The sequence below is a fragment of the Austrofundulus limnaeus genome, unplaced genomic scaffold (assembly GCF_001266775.1).
Source record: "Austrofundulus limnaeus strain Quisiro unplaced genomic scaffold, Austrofundulus_limnaeus-1.0 Scaffold143, whole genome shotgun sequence".
Taxonomy (NCBI): domain Eukaryota; kingdom Metazoa; phylum Chordata; class Actinopteri; order Cyprinodontiformes; family Rivulidae; genus Austrofundulus; species Austrofundulus limnaeus.
Genome location: NW_013952545.1, coordinates 836,528 through 849,562, shown reverse-complemented (window position 1 = coordinate 849,562; position 13,035 = coordinate 836,528). Strand labels below are relative to the sequence as shown.

The following is a 13,035-nucleotide window of genomic DNA, read 5'->3' as shown; positions in this document are numbered from 1 at the left end:
CTTCTCATCACTTCCTCTTTTAAACGCCTTGAAATTGGCCTCTGTCTCTTTAAGAACCACCTTCCGCTTCCGTCCCGTAAGTTTCAGCCGGGGTGGGGGGGCTATGATGCAGTTGTTTACTTGCCATCTGAAAATAAATTTCCTCAAAGGTATTTTGAATCTGAAAAGAGCTTCGCTGAGTGAGCAGTAGTGTTGAGAGCAGCAGGCAGTTTAAGTTTCACTTTCACTTTGCTGTGTTACTGCCGAGGGCCTGCAGGAGATATGGGCGGAGTGTGTGGGGTGGAGGGTGGGGAGGTGTGCTTCGTGATGAGGAAGTTCGGCTTAAAGACACGTCCCAGGGGCATTTATGGCCCCCAAAGGCGTTTCTGGTAGCCTGGCCCKTGCCTTCCTACGCAGCTCCGCTCAATTCTAGTTTCCCTTCACTGCTCCGTCTGGAACTTCTCCCATAGACAAGGATTTCGCTGGCAGATCTTTAGCCGGGCCAATCAGAGAAGAGAACGTCAATTTTCCGCGCAGTGTCTGCTTGTAGTTTATTTTACCTGGGCCAATCAGCAAACAGAGGGTGGAGTTTTGAATGACGTCGATGTTCTGCGCAGTGTCTGCTAGTTAGTTTAGCATACGGCAGTGGAGGAAGTGAATGAAGCCAGTCTGTGTTGATAAGGCTTCCAAATTAAGTTAAACTTGTCTGACAAAGCAGCAGCTCTCATTTACAGTCGTCTTGTTCGGCTCGGTATATTTCTCCTCTCAGTAGGGTTGTTTACAGCACACGCGACTTCCGGTTAGCTTCTGAGCTTAGCCTCCGTCACAGCGACAACACATACATGCTTCAGCAGAGGCCACGCCTCCTGCATGAAACGCTTGTCTATGCATCAAGTCCAGACCCCAGTACGAAGCAAAGTGAAGGACAGGGTCTGGTTTTAACCAGGCTACGTTTCTGGTCCCCACCTGTCGTTTTGCTCCTCAGCATGGATTCCTAAAAACACTGCAGGATTTCTCAAACATGCATGAATGAGTCAAAGCAAGGCTTTGGGCATGTTTTTTTATGAGAGTATAACATTATAACATGATATAAAACTCAAAAAAGTTGATTTTACATGATATTGCCCCTTTAAGTCACCTTTTCTTATTGTTTGCGTCCTTCCTCCTCTTCCTCTGTTTTTATCTCCACTTGTAGGTTTTGTACCACCTTTTCGAGGAGTTTGCCGTCGATGGCTCAGTGACTGTGCTGGACGGCTTCCTGGGAGTCATCTCCTTCCTCGTCGTAGCGCTGGGCGGCGTTCTCATCGGCGTCATCTACGGGTTCCTTTCTGCCTTCACCTCACGCTTCACCTCCCACACCCGCGTCATCGAGCCGCTTTTTGTCTTTGTGTACAGCTACATGGCTTACCTGTCCGCTGAGGTCTTCCACCTGTCCGGCATCATGGCGTAAGTTTTCATTTAGTGTCAGACTTGCGCACTTTGAGTGGAAAAAGGCAAGAAGAGCTATGATGAGTTTGTCTTATTTGTATTGAATGGTTTTGCTGAAAAAGCTAAACCTGAGTTGTTAAAGTTAAAGGAAGCAGAAAAACAAAGCATAGTGCTAAAAACTAAAACCAGAACAGTAGCTAAAGTTAGCATTAAAATGATGCTATGATCAAAATCAACAAATTCTATGCTAAAGCTAAAATTGGCAGCACAGTATTAGCTAAAGCTAGCAAAACAAGTGGTGAAATTGTCTGAGCTAAAATTAGCAAAACTGTATAAAAGGTAACACAATGTTKGCTAAAAAATAACAAAAAGGTAAGCTAAAAGCTAATAGTGGTAGAAACAACTGCGTCAGAAATTGAGTTTAGTTAAATGATTAATTATGTTGAATATTTACATAAGTGTAGGCACTTTGACGTTGCTATTCTGCAAAACAAATGTTGTAAATAGTCCAAGCAAACATGTGAATACTTTTGACATTTTTCAGTTTCTTTATAACCTMTTGTGTTGGCTGCAGAATGCACTTCATGCTGTCCTGTTTTGACAAATGCATTTCTGCTTAATGATGGCGTCCCAGTCTATGTGCAGCCGTGCAACTGCAGCAGAACTTTGGTTCTTTGTGACAAATAAAACCCAGAGAGATATTAAACTGGTGCTCTAATCATGTCTGGATTTATCGTCTTCTCTACATTTTTTGAGGTGGCACTTCATCAGCTCCTCCAGAACGTCGTGATCTATTACCTGCGATGATGCTGACAGGAGGCTCTGATTTACACCTCTACCCTCTGACAGGGCCAGTGTATTTGTAGCTTCAAGGAGAAGCTTTTTCTTTTTCTTTGGGATGCCYAAAGCCTTGAAGCAGTCTTACTGCACCTGCCAACAGATTCTGCATTCAGCTTTGTAAATCATTTTTGGGAGAAAGTTCCTGTTGTGATTTTTTTCATAACTTCTTTAAGGCCTTGAAAGCCGAACTAATGATATATTATACCCAATATATTCTTTCACAAGTGGCAGAAAAGGCAGGAAATGCTCATCAGTTTCTGTGACTCACGAGGCACATTTACAAAGACTGATTTACTTCCACATTTTTGACACACAACTGTTGCATGACTCTAGTGGTTAGCAGACATGGAAGGAAATGCAGAAACTGAAGCACTTTACCTGATAACTCGAGTCAGCTGCTTTCTTTAAACAAATCACGTTTTCATTCAGCAGATTTGGAGAACACAGTGTTCAGAATCGTAATATACWGTATTATCATACGTGCATTTGCACATTTTGGTTTGTTAAAGCGAAGCTTAACGATTGATGTCTCTCTGCTCAGTTTAATAGCCTGCGGCGCGGTGATGCGACCTTACGTGGAGGCCAACATATCCCACAAGTCCCACACCACCATCAAGTACTTCCTGAAGATGTGGAGCAGCGTTAGCGAGACTTTAATCTTCATCTTTCTTGGTGTGGCGACTGTGGATGGAAAACACCAGTGGCACTGGATCTTCGTCACATCGACAGTCATCCTGTGTCTGGTTGCCCGAGTCATAGGTCAGCTCGAAGTATTTATTCACACCTGTCCTAATAATCCAGTCAATTCTGATATTTGACAAGCCATTAGCATAGCTTGTATGAAGACTTTGCCTCTTTCTCCATACTAAAACACTTAATGTTCTTAAGATTACATCCTTACTGTGTTTGATTTTATTATTTAATTGTTATTTTTTTGCTATAAAGAGCATAATTGAAATGTGGAGTTKAATAGGACAGCAGTTTAGTAGAACTTGCATTGTGTGAAATGATTTATCACAAATTGTTGTTGATTTTACAATGTCACAAGTTCTTCTGTTGATCATTTGTTAGTCTAGTGGAACAGTGGTCAAAATAGAAAATAAAAGAACCTTATCCTTAGCAAAGTCATATGAGACGGACATAAAATAACCTGAGTTCTTATTTTTATTTTTATTTTTAACAGGTGTGGTCAGTCTTACATTCGTAATCAACAAGTTCCGCATCGTCAAGCTGACCACCAAAGATCAGTTCATCATCGCGTACGGTGGCCTGCGAGGTGCCATCGCCTTTTCCCTCGGCTTCCTGTTGGACTCTCACCACTTCCCCAAAAGAGATATGTTCCTGACGGCCATCATCACGGTTATTTTCTTCACAGTCTTTGTTCAGGTATGAATGCAGACCAGATTTTTAAAAATTTACTTCAATAATTATACCAGCTGTAAAAAAAAAAAATTAAAAGGCTTAAAGCTTGTCTGGGACACTAACCTGCATCTGTCATGTTGGTTTGCTAAAGAGCTTTTGATGCAGCAGATTTGCATTAATGCACCTAGTTTGAATTCGGTCGCTTATGCTGGTGCGTAAATTTGTATTAGAAAAGTTTGAAGCTGCTGGAGTCAGCTGTGGCACTTTGGTACTGATGGATGGATGAAAGAGGCAGCGTAAAGTTAGTTTGTTGGGTAAGACTGGAAATGTCTTTTTTTAAACTATTTTTAACTAATCTGCAAACTGTGCCCTTGCATGCAAGCTGATTTATTGAGATTTTTATTTCCTTGGAGATGACNTTGAGATTTTTATTTCCTTGGAGATGACTTTCTTTGATTTTGAGCAACTTTTGAACTCTCGTATGTTTTTATTTATTTATTTATTTATTATTGTAAGATAGCATTTAATTTTGTCTTCTATAAGAGCAAGATAATAGAAGATTTGGGATATTTTATATCCAAATCTACTAAGACACACAAGGTGAGCTTTGATTGTGTCATCCACTTTTGGCTATTACTGTTARTCGGATGAACGTTTTAATCTCTTCAGCTACCAGAACGATGCACTCAAATCTTTAGGCGCAGACAGGTTGAAGGATGCACAAACTGCTCCCATCTCAGAGTAATGCAACGTTGGCTCAGGTTCTCGTTTATGATGTGAAAGTGAAAATATAATGAAATAAAAGTCAAAGYGGTGTGTGCACCAGCAGAGAGGGAAATCTGTAACGTTTTACAGGTTATTACTCCCCTTGTTCTAGAGAGGTATTGAAGCAAAAAATGAATTTAACAGCTGAACTGATGTGATCAGATGAAAGGATCAGCAGGAAGTGCTGCTGCGTGTTTTTAGAATTTACTCAGGCACAAAAAAAAAAAATCCCAAAATGCTGATAAAGTTTTCAGAGTTTGAAAACACTTGTGACACACTRGTGATAAGAACTTATTTTTAGTTTGGAGATATGGGTGTGTTTTAAATGAATACTTCTTTGTTTCACTTATCCGTCATGAAGGGTATGACCATCAAACCCCTGGTGGAGCTGCTGGCAGTGAAGAAGAAACAAGAGGCCAAACGTTCAATTAACGAGGAGATCCACACCCAGGTGCTGGTCTTTTTCTTTTTCTTTTTCTTTTTTTTTCTTAAAAAAAGTTTGTAAATTAAACTGCACAGCAGTCAATTGCAGCATCCCTTGCAGTTGTTTTAGTTGTGGAAAATGCAGCTGGTGTTTTCCACTCAACACTTCTGAGGCTTCTTAGTAAATGAAAGTGTGATCTTTGCCCCCACCTACTGGCTGTTTGATGGAACTTTACTTCCATTAAATAACTTGTTTTCTCATTCTCTTACGTTTGATTTTTACCTCATGTTGGATGTAACTAAAACAAAATGTAGCAGGTTGAATGTTACAGCWCTGACATTACTGAACAGCTCTTGACACACGCTGTATATACACATACACACGCACACACTCGCACACAAACACCCGCCTCTCSAGGGCTTAGCGATGAGTCACCAGTACTCCAGACAACAGCAGCAGACAGCCCTAGTGGCTCCTTCAAAGTAAAATACCGGTGATTAGAGGGAGGAGAGTCAAACCAGCCATACAATGAACGCAATAATCTAAAGAGAGACACCCAGGATTCTTACATGCTACATGTTCATTATCTGATTTATTTGGGTTGGGATGGAATTCCTGTTTATCCAGCAATAAACATAATGTGGATTGTTTAAAACAAAGTATTTTTTGTTGTTGTATTTGGATGAGAGTAATGTGGTAACTCAGAATATTGTTTGRCTTAGATGTGCTTTTTACAGATACAGCTGTATTATTATAAGGATTATATTATTTTGTCTTGTAAAATGAGTTTAGAATTTCAAAAATGACTGAAATCATCTCTACAGTATTCAAACCAGTCTCTTCTGACAGCGTTTCCACMTGCGTCTCTCCTCACACGTCAGACAGACATAAAGTGAAAACAGAAGAGTTTAGATGTTTTGTAAAAATCAAAAGCTGCTTGTTTGTGTTGAATATTTAGCTCAGTTGTCAAATGCGGACTAACTCTAAAGTGCTGGGCAGTTTATGTAAATCACTCACCTGTGCCAACGCAGACTCTGGTAAAACTGTGTGTTGCTAAAGCAACGGCGCCCGTCAACACCGTCATCGACGGGCTTAGTCAGAGCACCGGGGCGATCCGCGGGTCRGCTGCAGTCAGAACAACAAACCTGCACACCTGTGCTTTTCTCTGGGTTTCTGTTRTTTAAGCTCAGTCCAGTCAATCATCTGTCGGCTGCTGCTGCGTTTTTCTTACAGATTCTATTTTAAAATTTGTCTGCGTTCAGAAAAYCCATGCTGCCTGTTTCTCATCGAGTGGGTGTGTTTTTTTTTTGTTTGTTTTTTTTACCGTAGGGAACTGAAACAGCAGTGAATCAAAAAGTACATGATGTACCCAAGTAAAGTGCCGCTGTTTATATATTTAATCATAAAGAAATGCTTGTTTGTTCCAAGGAGCATCGTTTTAGAGACCTAAAAATACAAATGAAAATAATTGTTTTTGTCTCATTTGTTTATTCTGAGTTTTACTGAAATATGAGCAACATGAGTTGTGGGACTGTTTCTCAACAACTTCTCTGTTTTTCGTCTGCAGTTCCTCGATCACTTACTGACTGGAATTGAGGACATATGTGGACATTATGGACACCATCACTGGAAGGACAAGTAAGGATTACACCAGACTTGATTTTACACATTTATAGTCATGAGGGTTAGTTMGGCCGTTCCCAAAGTGAGGGGGGCGCAGTGCCATTGCGGGGGGTTTGGGGGCACTGAATTGAAAAGTATGACAAAGAAGTGAAGATTAAAGAAGTCATTCCTGCTCAACAAACTTCTCTCTGGCAGTTTTTCGTGTTTTTAAAACCATTTTGCGCAGAGAGGCATTTTTCTTTTATTCACTGGTAGCAATGTTGAATTAGTTTGTTTTGCTTTTAAGAGTGTAAGAAAAATTCGTATTCAATAAACTGAAGTCGATATTAAAACCACCATTGTTAAATAAAATGATTTTTAGAAGGAATCAAACCATACAACACCAGAATTCTGGATCTGAGTGAGGTTTTATTGCCACCGAAGCTGACAGGAAACCAACACTGGCGAAAAACCAGGAAGTTCATCAATTTATACAGGTTCTTCAATGCCTGCGTTCGCCCCCTACTGACCTACGGCTGAATCACAGGCAATCAGACAAAATCCTCTTCTAATGTCCTCACGTTTGATTATGTGTTGTTATAATTCAGACATGTAACTAATCTATACCAATCAAAACATAATAGATTAAACATTGTCAAAATTATAAAAAGGAAAACCTAAAAATATAGTGTTGTGCTTTTAACATCAGTACTAACCTCTAATAACTATAAATGTCTTCAAGAGGTTGTAGTTTATTTTATTTGCAACCTGTTATTTATTTCAGTTAACTTTTTTTTAAATTTCAATTTAAAAAAAAAGGTTGAGTTGTGAAATAAACTACAACATATCTGTGTATCTGATTGGAGATTGTGTGTGTGTGATGGTGGGGTGAATTATTATTACTTTTTTCCCAGCAGAAACCTTTTGGGGACCACTGAGTTAGATTGTGCTTAAATGTTTTGTCATTGGTTTTGRTTTCTCCCTCCTGTCCTCCTCTAAGACTGAACCGCTTTAACAAGACGTACGTGAAGAAGTTCCTGATCGTAGAAGAACGCTCCAAAGAGCCGCAGCTCATCGCCTTCTACCACAAGATGGAGATGAAACACGCCATCCAGCTGGTGGAGAGTGGGTCCAGACTGCCCTCTGCGATGCCCTCCACTGTTTCCATGCAGTGAGTTTTATGAAGCTGGATGCTGTTTTATTTCAACTAAACTCTGAAATTGTTCTGCGTCTGTGACGGATTAAATCAGTTTATTTTTAATAATGAAACATTCAGCTGCAGGTAATAGAACTGACATAATTTACAGCTCAGAAACAAAAAGGGCTTATAAACCTCGAAGCTTAATTATGATATTTTTTCACAAATAATATAAAACAACCTATTATTATTAGGTCTTTTTAATTTAAATTCATGAAGAATCACAACTTGTTTTTCAGGATCACAATAGATGACAAACTAAAATAACTTCTCTATTAATTATATATTATATTTTATCTTATTTGATTTCAGTAATGCTACAAAAAGCAAATTTGTTTGTTTTATTTTATGGTAAAACCCATAAAGATTTGCTATAAACATAAATACAAACCTTAGGAAGTTATTATCTTCAATAAAAAGCAGATTAAAGTGGCCTGTTGTTGGGTTTTTATAACACTAAATATGCCTTGCAGGTTTTGTTTGCCTTTAAATGTTTTCATCAGTTGAAAATACAAAGCATCAGAGTATTTTTATTTTTTATTTTTTTCCAGGAACATTCAGCCCAAGGTCCCTCCTGCTCCTACAAAGCCTGCAGAGAGAGCTCTTCCACAGCTGCGCAAAGGCCGAGAGGAGGAGATCAGGAAGATCCTGAGGAGCAACCTCCAGAGGACACGGCAGAGGGTAACACTTCTCATACTTACATTAGGTTTCACTGACAGCTGAGCATTTAATTAATTTGAATTGTTTCTAAAAAATATTGCTACTTTATTAGTTTACAATGTGTTATTACAGTTTTTAAATACATATATAAATATATGTTAGTGGAAATTTGTTATTGTGAACATCGTGTGCTGAATTAAAGAGCAACGTTACTGTTTTAGTCATGTCTGTTCTCGTCCTCAGTTGCACTCTTACAACAGACACACTCTGGTGGCTGATCCCTACGAGGACGGACTTAATGACCTCCTTCTGAAAAAACAAAAGATGTTTGAGCTCGACAAGAAGGTGGGCGACACGTCTCAGATTAAAACTCTCTTCATAAATAGTCAGCAATCATTAAGGCATTTTATTTCTTCTTTAATATCAGGAAGCACTAATGTTTTAGGTGTTAGATGCTGTATATCAAACTTTTCTGCGTAATATGATGTTATTCTAGTGGAGTGTTATGGAATAATTATGTATATCTGTTCTACCTTGACACTGTCCAGTAATCATATCTCATGATAACCAGTTTCGGCTGTTTTAATCTATCGGCCCAGACTTCAAGACTCCAGCRATGCATGACCTCTYTTATTTTGATAAGSTGTTYCCGGGCTGACAGCCCTGTCATTGGTTAGATGGTTCACAGTTGGCGAACTGTGATTGGTTGTAAGCATGTCACAGGATGTTATATTATCGGCTGCTCTGCGCTGAGGAGCCAGCCACAACTTGACAGACTTCTCTGATTGACTTCTGCTCTGTTGTTGCTCAAATTAAATCATTTGACGACCATACACGCAGACTTTCTGTGCATTTACTCCAACGTGTTTCTGCATTCTTGGTAAATCGTGCTACCACATGGAGTATGAGAGCTCCACATTGCTTCAGTCTGTTGATAGTTGAACGATTCAATCAAAATAAGGAAATGTTGTAATTAAAGTCCACCTCCAGTTTATTTAATTATAGCTTTTCAACTGATTTATTCTGTCATTTGTGTGCTGTTACACTTTCTTCCACCGTGTCAGCCTGTAATTACAAAATGAAACGGACTCCTTTTTAGAATCAGTCAGATTTAGTGGAAGTCACTGAGGACTCTGAGATTTCTGCAGAATCCCTTAAAGCAAAACATAATTTTAATTATGCTGATTATTGGTGACGCACTGAGCCCTGTTGGTTCAGTAATTAAATGAGCCAGAAAGTTGTTTTCTTGTCATATTTTTCTTTCTGTCTAAGCTTTGATCGTGAGTGTTCATGAAATCTATGTTTGCAAAACCCCTAAATAAAACCGAGACATCTGTGTTTCCCCAGATAAAGGAGATGACTAATTACTTGACAGTTCCTGCTGCTGCTCCAGACTCCCCAACTCTGACTAGAGCCAGGCTGGCTTCAGGTAAAAACATCTYGGCATCAAGCAGACATGTAACCGCTTCCACCATGCTGTTTTCAGATCAAAACCCACAACAAGAATTCACCTCATGGGACTGAGAGGGCTCAGTTACTGTTTTAAGTTTTCATAATAAAAAAGGATCCCATGAACAGAGGCGGAGCTAGACTTTTTTGCAAGGGGTGGCCAAGGTATATTTAGGGGGATACATRCACATAAAAATAAATTTAAAAAACGCTACTCATGATTTGAACATTTGAGGCGCCACCACAGCTAATTTCAAATAGCTCTAATTCAGCTGTTTGAAGAAATACTGAACTGAAACTTAAAAATTTTTGTGCTGATTGCTAATCCCATTACTGCTGATGCTAGTGAAAAGTTTTACGAAGGGCTATAATTCAGCCATTTTTAAATATACACWGCTGAAAATTTGTATAGTAGTAACCAAGAATGATCTTTAACAAAATCTGCATGCAAATACAAAATCCAAGATGGCCACCAAAGCTAATCCCAAATATAACTCAGCCAGTTTTAAAAATGCTGAAATTGGCTGTGGTGGTAGCCAAGAGCAATCTCCATGACATTCTGAAAGTTAATCTCAATTTTAAGCTAAGGGCTAATGCTAATTTGTGAAAGAACTATATTTCAACAAATTTTAAACACATTAAGCTGAAAATTGGTATAATAGTAGCTGACAATGTTCTTCAACGTATTCTGAATGCAAATAAAAAGTTCAGCTGCCCAAAACATTCTGCATGGCAGTCCGTATCCAAGTGTCTCAAGGAACTTTTCTAGTTGCTCCATGTCATTGCCATGTTACAGAGTAGCCACTAGATGTTGCCCAGTTTTCATTATTACACATATTTATTGCTTTATATTAATTCACTTGTTTTAGAAAGGTTTTTTGTTGTTGTTTTTCTTCACACTTCACACTGATAGGTTCCCTTTACACCAGATAAAACAACTGCTAGACAAATATTAACTCTTTTTTTCTTCTAACTTCTATATCTTTATTTATTATTTATTTATCTTCTATATCGCTATTCTTTATCTTTGAGATTCCACTTGTAAATCCTTTGGCACCTGGGTTGGTCAGTCAGGTGCCAGGGGTGTCACTTGGCACCCTGGCCACCCCTCTGGCTCCGCCCCTGCCCGTGAACCCTGCTACTGTTCACAGCTGCAGAAAATGATATCTCCCACCCCGCCGCTCATAGAAATACGTTTGCATGTTCCAGCCTCCATGTAAACCAGAGTGTGGTTTCATTTTAGGCAGACACACTGATTTCATACCTGCTCAACAGCATAAAGGAAAGTCTTCAGGTATGTAGAGAGTGTAGAAGGTCTCATTTTAAGCTGAAGTGACAGACAGCAACTCTAACACGCATGCTTGTAAATGTTTTACTACTTCTTCTTTGTCGCAGCGAGTCCTCCTCCTTCATCTCACTTTGTCCTCTGCATCCTCTGTCCTCACTGCAGCTGCTTCTATGTCCTCTCTAACTGCATCTATATACCTCCTCTTTGGCCTTTTACTTTATCTCCCTGTTGTTCAGCCTGTGCTGTACCTCTGATTTCMTTCCTAAKCTTGTTACTCCCAAGGAAAACCTAAACATCTTCATCTCTGCCACTTCCTGTTCTGTCTCCTGTCTGTTTGTCCACACCACTGTGTTCAGACCAACATATCTGGTCTCACTACTCTCCTGTAAACCTTTGCTGTTTCCCTTTTTGTTTACTATTAGTCTTTTCATTAATGATGAGGCAGAACAGGTCCAATTCTGATCAGCATGTTCCCAATAGGAAGCTTGAGCAGCACTTTCTCAGTTTTAACAATAGGTTTTTGTTTTTTAAGCATGTTTTCACCACACATCATTGTGACTTGTTCATTTTAGTGTTAAAAAAATAAAGGTCTCAATGCCTGCAGTCACTAGAGCAGTGACCTAAGGTCTGGTATTTGTTATCTGTGTCCTCCCCTTGTTCATTTTTTGTTTATGCATGCAGATGGAATGATGGCATAAGGTTTAATCTACAACCTCAGGTCTGGAATAATTTGGGACATGGTGTAAAATCTAAATTAAATCACAATAAGCCCACAGTTCATTCACAATGGAACATAGAAAATGTATTAAATGTTTAAACTAAGAAATCGTAATGAAAAACAAAAATGTATTTTTGAGTTTAATGGCAGCAACATAATAAAGTTGGGACAGGACCATGTTGTGAAGCTTCCCCTCTTCTTTTAACAACAGTCCTTTAGGAACTGAGGAGATCAGCTGTTTGGGTTTGTGGTGGGAATGTTGTCCCTTTCTTGTCTGTTGCAGGATTCATTTGACATATAGTACAACAGTTTATATACACAGTGACAAAACCAGTAATAAAGTAGTTATTGCACTTAGGATGTTTGGCTGGTCTTCGGAGTCTGAGTGGCCGATGGAAAGAAACCGTGTTTGAGTCTGTTGGTTTGCTGCTGTACGTTCTGCCGGAGGACAGCAGGCTGAGCAGGTGGTTACCAGGATGAAGGGGGTCTTTSAAGATCCTCTTTGCCCTGGAGAGACAGCAGCTGCTRGTGATATTGTCAAGGGAGGGGAGAGGACGACCGGTTACTTTCTCAGCAGTCCTGATCACCACCTGCAGCCTCTCCAATCAGCAGTGGTGGAGCCGGCGTACCACACAGTGATGGTGTTTGGCAGTACGCTCTCTATGGTGGAGCGATAGAAGGTTACCAACAGCTTGGTCTCCAAGTTGTTCTGTCCGAGTTCTCTCAGGAACTGGAGTCGCTGCTGGGCTTTCTTAACCACCGCTGTGGTGTTGAACGACCAGGAGAGGTTTGCTGAGATGTAGGTCCCCAGTAATTGGAAGTGGGGGACCTTTCCTTATCTGTCGCCATTGATGTAAGCCTTACTCTTCCTGTAGTCAATGACCATCTCCTTGGTTTGTAGGGTGTTGAGTGACAGGTTGTTCCTGGCACACCAAACTGCAAACCACTGCACCTCATCCCTACCGATTATAATCCCAACAGAGCAGTGTCATCTGCATATTTGATGATAGTGTTTGAGTGAGAGGGGTCATGGGTGTAGATGGTGAATAGAAGTGGGCTCAGCACACAGCTCTGGGTGGAGCCAGTGCTGAGCGTCAGGGTGGAGAAGCTGTGTGCACCAGTTCTTACAGACTGAGGACGATTTGTATGAAAGTCAATGATCCAAGCCAAGATGATCAACCATCCCGGGCTTCTTTACTTGATTTTTATGTTTTATTTTTTAAAAGTTCTGGACTGCAATTCACAATTGCAAATTTCACTATTTTTAGCTGCAGTTTACACACAAACACACACACACACACACACACACACACACACACACA

General features: G+C 39.9%; 1 protein-coding gene across 1 annotated transcript in view; it reads left to right on the top strand.

Annotated features, from left to right (window-relative positions):
• Positions 1-13,035, top strand: part of slc9a1a (solute carrier family 9 member A1a) — a gene marked incomplete at its 5' end in the record, with an annotated part of 40,334 nt that overhangs the window by 23,165 nt on the left and 4,134 nt on the right. The window contains 10 exon segments of the mRNA XM_014016346.1: positions 1,175-1,425; positions 2,789-3,006; positions 3,431-3,633; positions 4,736-4,825; positions 6,366-6,436; positions 7,401-7,571; positions 8,150-8,279; positions 8,502-8,603; positions 9,606-9,687; positions 10,951-11,001. Coding sequence (XP_013871800.1) covers positions 1,175-1,425; positions 2,789-3,006; positions 3,431-3,633; positions 4,736-4,825; positions 6,366-6,436; positions 7,401-7,571; positions 8,150-8,279; positions 8,502-8,603; positions 9,606-9,687; positions 10,951-11,001 — 1,369 coding nt within the window.